At 44.3% G+C, this 16,886-nt stretch overlaps 1 protein-coding gene across 1 annotated transcript in view; it reads left to right on the top strand.

Moving 5' to 3' along the window:
- The window catches only part of MYO18B (myosin XVIIIB), a 330,944-nt gene that overhangs the window by 161,513 nt on the left and 152,545 nt on the right, over positions 1-16,886 (top strand). The window contains exon 27 of the mRNA XM_082204380.1: positions 8,720-8,828. Within this exon, the coding sequence (XP_082060506.1) occupies positions 8,720-8,828 (109 nt within the window). The remainder of the gene's footprint in view (positions 1-8,719; positions 8,829-16,886) is intronic.

Genomic DNA, 16,886 nt, shown 5'->3' with positions numbered 1-16,886 from the left:
GTTTTCTGAGTGCATGCTCTGGAAGTTGGGCAATAGGGGCAGTACAGGATTCCTTTTGGTGTAATGACCTCCCCACTGCACCAAGGATCCCCTGGCCGAGCTGCTTCAGGTCATTTCGTATGTTCTCCTGTAGACATCTAGTTTGGTTTTTCTAGGGGGTTTTAACATCCATGCCAACATGACCTTACAAGGTGCCGCTCGGGACTTCATGGAAAGCATGACCTCCATGGGGCTGTCCCTGAATAAGTTTGGCCCAACTCATAGTCGTGGATATGCCTCAGACCTGGTGTTCACCTCTATGGGTGTGGGTGACACTGAGTAAAAGTGAAACTAAAGAAGTGCCATGGTTGGATCACTTCCTGGTGCAACTGGACTTCTCTGTGACCCTTCCCCTCTGCAGGGAGGTGGGACCAATTTGGATGGTCCGCCCCTGCCACTTAATGGATCCAAATGGTTTCCAGAGACTGGTAGGGGAAGTTTTATCCCATGTTGATGGCCTTTCAGCTGATTCCCTGGTGGCCCGCTGGAATGCGGAGCTAACCAGGGCTATCGACTGTCTAGTTCCGATTGCACGGAGCCTGGACAGCCCCGTGGTTTTCTCCAGGGCTGAGGGTGATGAAATAATCACTTTGAGATGGTTAGAATGGCGGTGGCAGATTCTCACTCTGTGTTTTTTTAAAAAATAATTTTATTGGATTTTTACAATTTTATAGTCACTCAAACAGCACAATGTAACATTTGTCATATACTGTAAAAGAAAAAGGGGGCCACTAGGGAGCGCATTGGAAGATGGCTGACAATAACATCTCTCCAACCCACACGAGGTAATTTAGAGCAGTGTTTCCCAACCTTGGGCTTCCAGCTGTTTTTGAACTACAATTCCCATCATCCCTGACCACTGGTCTTGCTAGCTATGGATGATGGGAGTTGTAGTCCAAAAACAGCTGGAGGCCCAAGGTTGGGAAACACTGATTTAGAGGCTATGATGGGGGTAATTAGCCTCCTTAACCCCCCAAGGATTGTGGGGGGGACGGCCCTTGCCTGCTGTGCCCTATACCACCCCCGAATTGGTGGGGGTGGGGACACTAGGCACAAAGCCCTCCTGTGGGATTTCGGCACTCCTGAACGCCGTCCCTGATTTGCGCCACTAGATGCAGAACTTCAAAGGAAACAATTTGGATGAAAGGAATGCACATATTTCAAGAAAGAAGGGGGAGTAAAGACTGCTAACAGAAGAGATCTCTGACAAAACAAGATAAGAATAAAACATGAGAAGATACGCCAAGACAAGGTACGGCAAATGACTGATGGGGGAGGGGGAAAAACTCTTCCTTCTTTCCCTATGTGATTAAACAAGAATCCCCTCCCCTCAGGAGTCAGAAATGTCGTTTTAAGGACTTAAGCTGTGGATTTAAGGCTGCGTGGAGATAAACTTTCGAACCAAAGCACGTTTTAAGAAGAGCGTGGAATGTGTAAGAGCTTGGGAATGACGCAGTTAAAATGCCGTCGCCATATTGGGAAGTTCTGTCGGAGTTCTTGAGTCTGGGAGGAGAAAGAGAGAAATAGAGCTGTTTATATATTGTGGTTGAACTCCTCAGTGGGACTTAAGAGCGACAGTTTTACGAGACTATGATGGAAAGAGTGATGTTATCTATGAAAGAGACGATATATGGAAACCATCTCGATTTGAGGATTGGAAGAATGGAAAATTCACACAGGATTATTATTACTATTGGTGTTTATCGGCTTAAGGAGGCTATCAGAAGAGATCATAAAGAAAAAAGAGAAAATATATGAACAAGATGTGATGTGGAAACAGCAAGATAAGATGGGATAGAACTATGAACTTTGTTTGGACTGATTGGGACATTAACGCAGCAGCAAGATGATCAGAATCCCCCTTCGGATCTTGAAATATGGGTCCCCCCAACAAAATTTAAAATTCGGCTTTGTAATTCGGAATTTATGTGATATGATTTAATTTGATGTGATTGGCCAGTTAATAAAAATTATTTTATATATATATATATATATATATATATATATATATATATACACACACACACACACACACACACACACACACACACACACACTCTGTTAGACTTCCGGGGTGGCACCTCCGGTGATGGCGGATTCCCTCTGAACTGGAGGGACAAGCTTCGCACGAAATGGGTCTTTCCCGCTGCGGCGTAGGGGGGACCCTTCTGAAAATCACAGGCGGATGAAGCCTGTGACCGTGGGACTCGGTGGGCACCTTTAGCGCCCCCCCAACCCACTAAGGAACCCAGAAACGGGCTCCAAAGTGAAGAGGGGGAAGTGGTGCGGTGCTGTGAGTCAATTGCTTTTTCTGCGGAGCGAAGCCGCACAGCCGTTGCCGGAGAGCGCTGCTTTTTTCCTGGGACAATTTGGCATCGAAAATAACTAACTGTGAGTACTGGAACGCTAAATACCTGGATTTTATTTATTTATTTATTATTATTATTATTATTATTATTATTATTATTATTATTATTATTATTATTATTTAGTTTAAAGTATTTAAAGTATTTATTGGACAATTAATAGCTTCAAAATTTAAACATAAAATGCAAAAGCCAAAAAAAACTACAAAAATAAGAAAATACAAAGCAAAACACATAAAGGTACACAATAAAAAAAAGTTAACAGAATAGAAGAAAAAGAATAAAGAACACCAAAAAACAAAACAGAAAAAAGATTGGTATTTTCATATCCTATACTTCGTTCACTAGTTTCTTGACCTCCTCACACCTCCCTTTTTGTATTCCAGTTCAGATATTTAGTTCAGCAAATCCTTACCCTCTATCACTTAACCTTGCTCAGCATCTTAACCTATATTAAAAATACATTTTCCCTCATTATCAGTCTATATTTACATATTCTTATTAATCTTTATACCAACACTGCTTATTTTCCATCCAACGTCCATTTAACATTCATAAATTTTACAGTATTTCTGTAGATATTCTTTAAACTTTTTCCAATCTTCTTCCACCAACTCCTCTCCCTGGTCTCGGATTCTGGCAGTCATTTTGGCCATTTCCATGTAGTCAATCACCTTCATCTGCCATTCTTCCAGAGTGGGTAAGTCTTGTGTCTTCCAATACTTTGCAATGAGTATTCTTGCTGCTGCTGTAGCGTACATAAAAAAAATTCTGTCCTTCTTTAACACCAATTGGCCGACAATGCCCAGGAGAAAGGCCTCTGGTTTCTTCAGGAAGGTATATCTAAATACCTTTTTCAGTTCATTATATATCATTTCCCAGAAAGCCTTAATCCTTGGGCACGTCCACCAAAGGTGAAAGAATGTACCTTCAGTCTCTTTACATTTCCAACATTTATTATCGGGCAAATGATAGATTTTTGCAAGCTTGACTGGGGTCATGTACCACCTATAAATCATTTTCATAATATTCTCTCTTAAAGCATTACATGCCGTATATTTTATACCGGTGGTCCACAACTGTTCCCAGTCAGCAAACATAATATTATGACCAACATCCTGTGCCCATTTAATCATTGCAGATTTAACCGTTTCATTCTGAGTATTCCATTTCAACAGCAAGTTATACATCTTTGACAAGATCTTAGTTTTGGGTTCTAACAGTTCTGTTTCCAACTTTGATTTTTCCACCTGGAAGCCGATTTTTTTGTCTAAATTAAAGGTCTCTCTTATTTGATAAGAGTGAAGCCAGTCTCGCACTTTATCTTTTAGTTTCTCAAAGCTCTGCAATGTCAATTTGTCTCCTTCCTGCTCCAAAATTTCCCAATATTTCGGCCACTTGGCCTCCATATTGGGCTTTTTCAGAGCCTTCGCCTCCATTGGTGACAACCACCTTGGGGTTTTATTTTCCAGTAAGTCTTTGTATTTATTATTTTTTTAAAATGATATTTATTGAAACAAAAGAATTTTTTTTAAAAAAATACACACACAAAAAGACAAAATTACAAAAAAGAAAAAAAGACAAAAACGTAAAAAAGATAAAACCATCCTTATCAAATTCACCAAATTCCATTACCTTCTTTCCATGACCTCCTCCTCCTCCCATCTCTTGTATCTTGATTAATAATTGTCACAGCAAATGCTTTCCATAATTCATAATATTTTATCTTTACCTTACCTTACTCTATTATCATCTTGTCTTATAAAAATGACCTTAAAGCTTAAAACTTAAATCTTTTTTACCAACTTCTCATAACCATTACCTTTTTGCCAAATTCTTTAAACATTTTTACAAGAGCCAAGTTATTTCATTTCAACATTTTCCCAACATTCATAAAACATTTCTAGTAAACATAATATAAAAAATACAGTAAAATAAAAACAATCCAATCTTCTTCCAGCGTCCCCTCCCCCCGGTCCCAGGATTGTCAGTCTTTTTTTTTTTTTTTTGTCCCATTAGTCTGGCACATTAACCTGGTGCTCTTATATCCGAGGCCTTCAAATCTCTTCCATGTCCCTTCCACAGCTCTTCTTCATATTTTCCTTTCACTCGCGGGAGCTCCAGCTTAATAGTGTTTTTGACCCTTTTCAGCAAATCAGCCCTTTTCTCACAGTCCAGACTAAGCTCCATGTGATGTTTAAAAACATATTTCAAATTCCCTCCAACATTGAAAGTCCCAACAGCTCGAAACCTCTGACAGCCCATTACCAGACTCGAAAAGTCCAAACATCCCTGCAAAGGGAGGTCAGTCCAACCCCCCATTTCCAGCTCCATCCAAACTTTATCTTTCCAAATCTGGTTTTTTCCAAGTTCATTTATCAGATCCAAAGGCTCATTTTCCTGCTGGGCCAAAAGTCCCTCCGTGCCTGGCGTCCCAGATTCAGCAAAATCCTCTTCTTTCTGTTGTTCTATCGTGGCACGCTCCTGTTTTAGTTCCTCAGGGTTCTGTCCTCTCCCCCATGCTTTTTAACATCTATATAAAGCCACTGGGAGAGATCATCAGGGGGTTTGGGCTGGGTGTTCATCAGTATGCGGATGATACCCAGCTCTATCTCTCTTCTAAATCAGAACCAGTGAAGGTGATGAAGGTCCTGTGTGAGTGTGATGGCCTGGGAATCTGATTCAGAGGCTGAACCGGAGGAATCCCAGCCTGCACAGGAGTCCCTGCCTCCAGGGCCAGCTGAGCCGGGGCAGGGCCTTGAATCTGAAGTGCCTGCACCTGTGCCAGATCCTCAGGAGCAGACACCAGATGAATCCACTCGGGCTCCGGAGGTGATTGAGGACCCATTGCCTACAGGTGCGCCTCTCCCAGCCCTGTCAGGGGAAGGTGAGCCACTCCCTGGGTCCAGTAACCCTCCAGCCTCTCCTGAGCTGCAGATGCTCAGGGCAGAGAGGCAGAGGGAACTGGGTTCTCTCAGGAGGAGTGCTAGCCTTAAGGCCAGGAGAGGCGGGTCACTGCCCCTGGCCTCAGAGAAGATAAAGGCCAGTCAGCCTGGTCCCAGGTTGCGGAAGCAACATCGCTGGAAACCTGCTTCTGCCAGCACCCAGTCCTGTTCTTCCGGAGTTCCCGACCACGCCCGGCTTCTTGCTTCGGATCCCGCTTCGCCCTTTGTAGACTGTCTCTAGACCCTTGACCCAGAACTGGACTCTGACCACGCCTCACGGTAACCTCCCCCTGGGACCAGCACAGTGAGTGTCTGGAGGCGGTTGGAGGATGGATGGTGGCTAACAGATTGAGGCTGAATCCTGACAAGACAGAAGTACTGTTTTGGGGGGACATGGTGGGCAGGTTTGGGTGACTCCCTGGTCCTGAATGGGGTAACTGTGCCCCTGAAGGACCAGGTGCGTAGTCTAGGAGTCATTTTGGACTCACAGCTGTCCATGGAGGCACAGGTCAATTCTGTATCCTGTATCCAGCTGCCTACCAGCTTCATCTAGTATGCAGGCTGAGACCCTACCTGCCCGGGGACTGTCTCGCCAGAGTGGTGCATACTCTGGTTATCTCTCACTTGGACTCCTGCAGTGCATTCTATGTGGGGCTACCTTTGAATGTGACCCGAAAACCACAACTAATCCAGAATGCAGCAGCTAGACTAGTGACTGGGAGTGGCCGCAGAGACCATATAACACCAGTCCTGAAAGACCTGCAGTAGCTCCTAGTATGTTTCCGAGCACAATTCAAAGTGTTGGTGCTGCCCTCTAAAGCCCTAAACTGCCTCGTCCCAGTATACCTGAAGGAGTGCCTCCACCCCCATTGTTCTATCCAGACACTGAGGTCCAGCTCCGAGGGCCTTCTGGCAATTCCCTCACTGTGAGAAGCGAAGTTACAGGGAACAAGGCAGAGGGCCTTCTTGGTAGTGGTGCCCGCCCTGTGGAACGCCCTCCCATCACATGTCAAGGAAATAAATAACTATCTTACTTTTAGAAGACATCTGAAGGCAGCCCTGTTTAGGGAAGTTTTTAATGTTTGATGTTTTGTCGTATTATTATTATTATTAATATTTATAATAATAATATTCTGTTGGGAGCCACCCAGAGTGGCTGGGGAAACCCAGCAAGATGGGTGGGGTATAAAGAATAAATTGTTTTATTGTTTTTATTATTATTATTATTATTATTATTATTATTATTATTATTATTATTAAAGATTCTTAACCTCTTGAGAGGCTCCGTGGGAGTAGCTGTGGGTGGTGGACATGAATGTGGGTTCAAATGTACCAGCCCTACTTCCGGGTTGGTGCCATCGCCGAATGGCGGATTCCCTCCGAGCTCCGGAGGGAGTCTGCTCGACAGGGGTCGGGTTCTGCCGCGCCGGCGACGCGGGGACCCTCAAAAACCACGGGCGCGGATGCCCGTGGACCTGGTGACTCGGCGGGCACCATTAGCGCCCTCCCGACCCACGAAGGAGCCTTTTTAAAGGCTATGGAACGGGGGATGGGGAGCGGCGCGGTGCTGTGAGTCTACTGCTTCCCCTGCCGAGCGAAGCCGCATGCCATTCGTCAGAGAGCGCTGACTTCTTCCTTTGAAAATTTGGACTAAAAACCAAGAATAACAACCCATGAGTAATTTGGAAACTGGATTAAAAATTTTCCTTTTTTGTGGATTTGGCACAATCCACAAGCGGGGGAGGTGCAAAGAGGAAGTCCGTCTCCCCCTCATTGTAAACACTCTAAAGCAAGGATTTGACAGCTAAGGTCGAGAGAAGAGTCTTTTTTTCCTTTTTGGATAAAAGTTATTAATTCCACGGATTTAAAAGTATAAGTTACTGTGCTGGAGGATAAGAGCTTATTTTCTGATCAAGTGCCACCCTTCCCGGGACCGGGAGTGATCCGCGAGAGGAGCCTGCTGAGGAGATATAGAAGATTTTGACAGCTGTCAAATTAGCTGTCAAAGTCGGAAAAAATAGAAAGCTTTGGTTTAGCCGGTTATATTGTTACAAGTTGTTGAAAATAAAGAAGGACTGAAACAAATTAACTTGACTTTTGGATTGGAAGTGAAAGGAATACTAAATAACCAGAATCCCTCTAGAGGGGGTTCAGGGACATTACAAGAATGGAAATAGGTCGGAAAATACTGGCTGACTTGGATGAGGTTGTTTTTCTCATGGGAAAGCTGCGAAAGATGTACGAGCAAGGTCATGTTTTGTCTACAAGTGCTACAAATTTGAAGTCAACAGCAAATATATCTATTGAGCTGGAAAAGGACTTGATGTACAAAACCCAGGCAGCTGGACAAGAAAAGAAACTAGAGACTGAGGAAGAGGAGGAAGAGATATACGCCGAACAGGAGGAGCAGAAAGGAGGGGCTGAAATGTTACAGAAGGCAAATGAGAGCCGGAGGCCTGTCAAGATGGATATTAACTTGATCAAGGTGGAAGCTGGAGCTCTTGGGACATTTGGATCTAAGAAACAGGATTTGAGCTCCACCTTTAAACAAGGAGGCCTGGCTGGAAGGAACATGGATATTATAGAGAGAGTGCCCCTTCGAGACTGGGTGTTAAATACAAGGGACTTTCAAAGAAGCTGGCAGAAAGGGACTGAGAGAGATTTAAGAGCCTCGGACGTGAGGTTGCCAGGCTGATAAATAGATGGACTAATGGACTATGGTTTGGGGATTGAAACCGGGGAAGGGAGGGTGGGGTTTGGAAATCCAAAAGGGGTTTGATCTTTTCTATTCTGTGTTTAATTCTGTGTTGCTATTAGTATAAGAATGGGGAATTTGTGGAAGGGAAACAGGGTCGACCTTAGAAAAAGTTTTTTATAAATGATTGAGGTATATAAGTTGAAAGTTGATATATAAATTGAACTAAATATAATAATGAATTAAGGTTAAAAATTTAATCTAAATAAATATAATAACAAATTAAGGTTAAGAAATTAGAGATAAGAACTTGTTGGTTAAATATTTGGACCTGGAATACAAGAAGGGGAGGTGAGGGGAAGTCGCGGAAAAAAGTTATTGAAAATGGGATTGTAAAGGATGATTCCCCCCTTTCTTTCTTTCTTTTTGTTTTTTGTATTATCCAAAACTCTAATAAATATTACTTTTTTTAAAAAATCAAATGTACCAGCCCTCCCTTTAACACCTGTGTATATTTTTGAGGGATTGACTGGAGCTCTCTTTTAAGGACACACACTTGGCACTTGGGCTCTTCTGGGATTGCTGTGGGAAACCCTGGTCCCTGAGAGCCTGCAAGGAGCACAATGGCTGTGCAGCATGTGGAGCAGGCCTTCTGAGTCACTCTTCTGTTTCAGACCAAGCATGACCAACTGCAGAAGAAGCTGGAGTCGGCAGAGAAGCAGCTGGAAGAGGCACAGCAGCAGCTTCATTTGCACGAAACTGGGGCAAGCAGCTCTGGCAAAGGTAGGGGGCATCCTTCAAATGGCAGGCTTTCTTACTTCATGGCATCTCCTTCCTCCAAGTCTAAGTTCACTCTCTGAAATTCTGGACCATATTTTAGGTAACCAAAAAGTTGTGTTTTGAGATGTCGTTTTCTTCCTTCCTTCCAAATCCATTCCTTCCCTTAAGCCTTAATTTCCAGCCTCCTTGTAACTTAGTCGCCTGCTTCCCTCCCCTGTTCTTTTCTCTCTGCCATCATTCCAGATTGCTCCATCCAACAGTTCTCAGGAGTGACATCTGTCTCTCCTCGTCATTCTGACTGGAGAGAGGCAGCAGGGTGGTGCTGAGAGTATGTCAGTTTGCGTAAAACCTCATCTTGGCTGCCCTGGAGAATTTGTGCTCCAGATATGTCAGGCAGATTTTGTAGCAGCAGATTGCTCAGGAAGCCTTGCGAATTGGTGTTTCAGTGTCCGCGCACAACAGCTAAGGTTATTGTGAAGGTTGACAGAGAAAGGAGCTGAGTTTTATTTCCTCAACTCCCCCCCCCCCCGAATCCCCGGTACCAAGACTGTGCGGAGATGTGCAAAGGCTCCTAATTTGTGGGGAAATTGCTTTAGGTGGCTGAAGTTATGGCAAATCCACTTCAAAATGGGAGCAAAGGCCTTCTTCCTGCATACAGAAGCCAACTATGCTGGCACCTGAATCTTACATCAACAGCACAAGCAACAGGATTCATACCTGAAGCAGTGGACTAATTTAGGGGGTGCATAGCAAACTGTGACATGCATAGTTCTGTCTGCTGATGGAGATGAATGGCTGGGAAGTTCAGAAGGAACAGTTAAGGGATGCCACCACTATCCCCCCACCACCTACCCCCTGAAGCACTTCCTCACTCTGCCTAATGACAGAGCTGGCCTGCGAAGGAGGCTAGTTCACCAACACAGGAGCCAGATATATGGAGAAACGTGACTCAAAGAAGTAGGAGGCCCAGGGTTTGCTCTGATTGTTTAGAAATACACAGTCGCTTTGAGGTCCTCTCCCCTAGCATGGAAGACGAAGAGCAGACTCCATTAGAGGATCTCTCCCTCATTACAGTCGATCAGGTATATGAAGACAAGCAGCAAAGTCAGTCCTCAGGGAATGTGCAGGCGACCTTGGAACGGACAGCTCACGGAAGAACCCCAACCAAACCTAAGAGGAGGCGTGTAGTGGTGATAGGGGATTCCCTACTGAGGAGAACAGAAGCAGTGATCTGTGGGCCTGACAAGATGTCTCGGGAAGTGTGCTGTCTCCCCGGGGCTAAGATCCAAGATGTAACTGAACCACTGCAAGGAATCATAAAACCCACTGACAAATACCCCTTCCTCTTGGTTCATGTGGGAACCAATGACACTGCAAGCAATAGCCTCCACAAGATCAAAAGAGACTACGAGGCTCTCGGCAGGAAATTGAAGCAACTAAATGCACAAATTGTCATCTCATCTGTCCTCCCAGTTGAACGCCGTGGCCCAGGGAGAGAGGGGAAAATAGTGGAAGTGAACAGCTGGCTTCGCAAATGGTGTAAACAGGAACGGTTTGGATTCTTAGATCATGGACTGCAGTTTCTTGAAGATGGACTTCTGGCAAGTGATGGGCTGTACCTCACAACGGTTGGGAGAAATGTTTTTGCCAAAAATCTCAGAAACCTCATCAGGAGGGCTTTAAACTGACTAATGTGGGGGAGGGAGACAGTGCTCCTGAAGGTAGGAGTCTATCAATTGATGAAGATGATCATCCAAATGTCATAGACCAAATGGAGCAAACAGCACACAGACCTAGTGGTGGGGGAAAAAATCCTTAAATAAGAGACACGGGGGAATGATTAATAGACTTCAATGTCTGTACACTAATGCGCAAAGCATGGGAAATAAACAAGATGAGCTTGAGCTCTTGGTACAGCAAACTAAATATGACATAATAGGCATCAGTGAAACCTGGTGGGATAAGTCCCACGATTGGAATGTAAAAATGGGGGGATACAATCTATTTCAGAGAAACAGACCAGACAAGAAAGGAGGAGGAGTGGTGTTATATGTCAGGGATGTGTATACCTGTGAAGAGATCCAAGATTTAGAACCTCAAAGCCAAAGTGAGAGCATTTGGGTCAAAATTAAGGGAGAGAAGAATAACAGAGACCTCATTGTGGGAGTTTACTATAGATCCCCAAGCCAAACGGAGGACATAGATGATGCCTTCCTGGAACAGATGGCCAAGCATGCAAAAGGAAGGGAGATAGTAGTAATGGGGGACTTCAATTACCCAGATATTTGTGGGATGTCAAACTCAGCCAAGAGCATAAGGTCAAACAGATTCCTCACTGGCCTTGCAGACAACTTCATTGTCCAGAAAGTGGGAGAAGCAACAAGAGGAACAGCCATTTTAGATCTGGTCCTAACCAATGTTGATGACCTGGTTAGTGGGGTAGAAGTGGAAGGATCATTAGGCGCGAGTGATCATGCTCTTCTGAAGTTTACTATACAGCGGAAAGGAGCAGCCAAGCATACTAGGACTCAATTTCTTGACTTTAAGAAAGCCGACTTCATAAAACTTAGGGAAGTGCTGGGTGAGATCCCATGGACAGTAATACTAAAAGGAAAGGGAGTTCATGATGGCTGGGAGTTTGTTAAGAGGGAGATAGTAAAAGCACAATGTCAGGCAATACCAATGAGACGGAAACATGGAAGGTGCCTAAAGAAGCCAGGGTGGCTATCTAAAGAACTTTTAACTGAGTTAAGATTAAAAAAGGATGTATACAAAAAATGGAAAAGGGGGGAAACCACCAAAGAGGAATTCAAACAAATAGCCAGCACGTGTAGACACAAAGGCAGAAAAGCTAAAGCACAGAATGAACTCAGGCTTGCTAGAGAGGTTAAAAGCAACAAAAAAGGCTTTTATGGGTATGTTCGTAGCAAAAGGAAGAACAAAGAAACAGTGGGGTCACTCAGAGGAGAAGATGGTGAAATGCAAACAGGGGACACAGAAAGGGCTGAACTCCTCAATGCCTTCTTTGCCTCAGTCTTCTCCGATAAAGAAAACAATGCCCGACCTGAAGAATTTGGAGCAAATGATTCAGCAAAGGAAACACAGCCCAGAATAACTAAGGAGATAGTACAAGAATACTTGGCTAGCATCATCCGTGAAGAGCTTGGGTGTAATCTTCGATACCTCCCTCTCTATGGAGGCGCAGATTACAGCTATAACAAAGGCGGCATTTTTTCATCTCCGCCAGGCTAAGCAGTTGGCTCCTTATCTCTCTCGCCCTGACCTAGCCACTGTGATCCATGCGACGGTCACCTCCAGACTGGATTATTGTAACTCGCTCTACGTGGGGCTGCCCTTGAGACTGACCCAGAAACTCCAGCGGGTGCAGAATGCCGCGGCGAGACTCCTTACGGGGTCTTCGCTGCGAGATCATATCCATCCGGTGCTGTACCAGCTGCACTGGCTCCCGGTGGAGTACAGGATCAGGTTTAAGGTGCTGGTTTTAACCTTTAAAGCCCTATACGGCCTAGGACCCTCGTACCTACGGGACCGCCTCTCCTGGTATGTCCCACAGAGAAATTTACGGTCTGCAAATAAAAACACCCTAAAGATCCCAGGCCTCAGAGAGGTTAGGCTGGCCTCAACTAGAGCCAGGGCCTTCTCGGCCGCGGCTCCAATCTGGTGGAACGCTCTGTCACAAGAGACTAGAGCCCTGCAGGACCTGGCATCCTTCTGCAGGGCCTGCAAGACAGAGCTGTTCCACCAGGCCTTTTGTCAGGGCGCAGCCTGACCCCCTCCTCTGGCAATCTGCACAAAAATTTGCTTGATGGTTGCCATTAATTTGATTTTAATTTGATTTAATTAATTTTATAATGAATGTTTTAGAATGTTGAACTATTTTTATTGTTGTTAGCCGCCCTGAGCCCGGCTTCGGCTGGGGAGGGCGGGATATAAATAAAATTTATTATTATTATTATTATTATTAAACAAACAGTCTGTGAGCACCTAGAAAGGAATGCTGTGATCACCAATAGTCAGCATGGATTTCTGAAAAATAAGTCATGTCAGACTAACCTGATCTCGTTTTTTGACAGAATTACAAGCCTGGTAGATGAAGGGAATGCAGTGGATGTAGCCTACCTTGATTTCAGCAAGGCATTTGACAAGGTGCCCCATGATATTCTTGTAAAGAAGCTGGTAAAATGTAGTCTTGACTATGCTACCACTCAGTGGATTTGTAACTGGCTGACTGACCGAACCCAAAGGGTGCTCATCAATGGTTCCTCTTCATCCTGGAGAAGAGTGACTAGTGGGGTGCCACAGGGTTCTGTCTTGGGCCCGGTCTTATTCAACATCTTTATCAACAACTTGGATGATGGACTCAAGGGCATCCTGATCAAATTTGCAGATGACACCAAACTGGGAGGGGTGGCTAACACCCCAGAGGACAGGATCACACTTCAAAACGACCTTGACAAATTAGAGAACTGGGCAAAAACAAACAAGATGAATTTTAACAGGGAGAAATGTAAAGTATTGCACTTGGGCAAAAAAAATGAGAGGCACAAATACAAGATGGGGGACACCTGGCTTGAGAGCAGTACATGTGAAAAGGATCTAGGAGTCTTGGTTGACCACAAACTTGACATGTGCCAACAGTGTGACGCGGCAGCTAAAAAAGCCAATGCAATTCTGGGCTTTATCAGTAGGAGTATAGCATCTAGATCAAGGGAAGTAATAGTGCCACGGTATTCTGCTCTGGTCAGACCTCACCTGGAGTACTGTGTCCAGTTCTGGGCACCACAATTCAAGAAGGACACTGACAAACTGGAACGTGTCCAGAGGAGGGCAACCAAAATGGTCAAAGGCCTGGAAACGATGCCTTATGAGGAACGGCTAAGGGAGCTGGGCATGTTTAACCTGGAGAAGAGGAGGTTAAGGGGTGATATGATAGCCATGTTCAAATATATAAAAGGATGTCACACAGAGGAGGGAGAAAGCTTGTTTTCTGCTGCTCCAGAGAAGCGGACACGGAGCAATGGATCCAAACTACAAGAAAGAAGATTCCACCTAAACATTAGGAAGAACTTCCTGACAGTAAGAACTGTTTGACACTGGAATTTGCTGCAAAGGAGTGTTGTGGAGTCTCCTTCTTTGGAGGTCTTTAAGCAGAGGCTTGACAACCATATGTCAGGAGTGCTCTGATGGTGTTTCCTGCTTGGCAGGGGGTTGGACTCGATGGCCCTTGTGGTCTCTTCCAACTCTACGATTCTATGATTCTATGAAATCAATTTTTGCTGAAGCCTCAGCCACTTGTTTATTAGTTTCCACTACTTGTTTTGTCTTAGCCACGTGTTTATTCGTCTCTGCTACCTGTTTAGCTAGATTTTCCAAGGATTCATTAATTCTGCCAAGTGCCTGGGCCAATACATCTTCAGATGACATAACTTTTGGTTTAACTTGCGAAGCAGCTGCTCCTACTGTGCCTGCTGCTCCAGAAATTGAAGCCCTTCGCTGATGTGTAATGTCAGCCTTGTATTGTCTACCAGATCTGGTTGCTTTTTCCTTTGCCAACTCTATCTTCTCTTTCTCACTTGCCATAACACTCTCATACAAACTCAAGGTCGGTTCTCACGCCTGGTAGATTTGTTTTGAAAAGGAATTTTCCAATGGCTTAGTTACTTTGTGGCTTAGTTGTTGTTGCAATCAAGTCTCCTCTAGGGGGACACACTTCCAACTTCACTTTGTAACCTTTTTAAAAAAAGAAATATAGTCCTTATATGTCCCCCTTATCCCTTAAAAACCACAGTTTCAGTACTCTTAAAAGTTACTTTATAGTCAGGAGCAATCTTAAAACAATGTATCTTTCAGAGACTTATTTCCAGAGTCTTTACTTTAACGTACTGACACTCCTCCCACTGATAAGCTTCCCTGTCAAAGGCAGTCCGTTCCCAGGATTTTGAGGCAGCGGATATATCTTTACTTTCCCCTTTTCTTGCAGGTAACTAATGCTCAGACTTCTCCCCTCCTCTCCTGCAAACAGGAGGGGGACCACTTTTCTGATGTTGGAGTTTAAAACTTTAAATGACGACTTTCAAAGTTACAGCTTTGCAGTCTCTTTGCTTTATTCTGTTTACAAGCCGGAAAGGCAGACTTCCTGTTTATACCTTTCCCGTTTCGGTGCCATATTTCAATTTTTTCTCCATAAATCAGTTAAACCTACTCATGGGTAGTTGCTTTAGAATCCAAATGTCCAGAAAGAAATCAGCGCTCTCCGACAATGGCCATGCAGCTTCACTCCGCGGAAAGGGTAGTTGACTCTCAGCCCCGCGCCGCTCACCCCGTCCCGTTCCGGAGCCTTTAAAAAGGCTCCTTCGCAGCTTGGGGGGCGCAAATGGTGCCCGCCGAGTCTCCTCGCTCACAGGCTTCACCGCCTGTGATTTTTTAGGGTCCCCGCTTCGCCGCAGCAGCAAGACCCAGTCCCACGGAGCCGATCCCCTCCGGAGCTCAGAGGGAATCCGCCATTAATCGCTGGCGCTGACCGGAAGTCCTTTTACCAATTTCTCATAACCATAATATTCTTACATAATTCTTTAAACATTTTTACTAAAGCCAAATAATTTCGTTCCAACATTTTTCTAACATTCATCAATTTTGTAAAACAATCCTAATAGAGAAAAAACAAAAAAACAATCCAATCTTCATCCAGCGTCTCTTCCCCCTGGTACCGGGTTTTGTCAGTCCTTTCTATCCCATCAATCTAGCGCATTAACCTGGTAATCTTATATCCGAAGCCCTTAAGTCCCTTCCATGTCCCTTCCGCGGCTCTTCTTCATATTTTTGCTATATTTTCCTTTGTCTCCTGCTCCTTTCACTCGTGGGAACTCCAGCTTAACAATGTTTTTGACCCTTCTCGACAAATCAGGCCCTTTTCCATAGTCCACACTGAACTCCATGTGGTATTTAAGAACCTGTTTCAAAGTCCCTCCAAAATTAAGAGCCCCCACAACCCCAAACAACTCACGGCCCATTACCAGACTTGAAAAGTCCAAACGTCCCTGCATAGGGGGGTCTATCCAACCCCCCATTTCCAAGCCAAACCAAACTTTATCTTTCCAAATCTGGCTTTTTCCAAGCTCATTTGTCAAATCCAAAAACTCATGTTCCTGCTGGGCCGCAACTCCCTCCATCTCTGGCGCCCAAGATTCAGCAACATCCTCTTCCCTCATCTGTTCTGTCAGGGCACACTCCTGATTTGATTTCTGGGTGGGCTCCATATAATTTCCCACTGCCTGTTCAAAATTTCTGATCACATCAGTCATTAAGTCCGTCTTCTCATGTAGCTGTTCCAATAGGGCACTTGTTTTACAGAGAGCACACAACAGAGCTTCTGAATACATTGTCCCAAGGTCAGAAGTCTATTCCCACGATCGTAATCTGTAACAGCTGCAAGCTCCCCGATTCAGAATTGGTTACAGTTTCACAGGCTCCCTCTAGGGGAAAAACTCCTATTTGTTCTTTTCTTTTAAAAGCAGATCTAACAACAAAGTTTCCTTTTTCAGTTATTTTGTCAATATTTGTTCCTTTAAAATGCGAAAGGGAACAATGGAATCACTATGTTTCTCTTCTTTTAGCTATCTGTCAAAAACGCTTGTCTCTGGTCAATGAGCTTCAAAAAATGTCAGTCCTGACACCCCGCTCCAGGATCAAGACGGTGGAAAATTACTTTGCTTTACACTCACTTCTGCAGGTTTAAACAGTCCAGATAAAATCCCCCCACTTCTCCTGCTTTTGAAGGGGGTTCAACAATCTTAAATGGTGAAAGTTAATCCTTTGCAAGCGATTTTCTAAACTCTAGTTTGCCATGTCTTTGCTTTAATCTATCTACAAAGAAACGGAAGGCTGACTTCCTGTTTAGACCTTCCCGTTTCAGTACCAAATTAAAATAAACTTTTAAGTCCAATTTTCCTTTCTACTCGCAAGTCCTTATTTAGAGTCCAATTGTCCGAAATTTAAGTACTCACGGTGATTGTTTTAAAAGCCAAATTGTCCCAGGAAAAA

Source organism: Podarcis vaucheri (assembly GCF_965113315.1).
Source record: "Podarcis vaucheri genome assembly, chromosome: 16".
NCBI lineage: Eukaryota > Metazoa > Chordata > Lepidosauria > Squamata > Lacertidae > Podarcis > Podarcis vaucheri.
The sequence above is the reverse complement of the archived record's forward strand: the minus strand, read 5'-3'. Positions and strand labels throughout refer to the sequence as shown.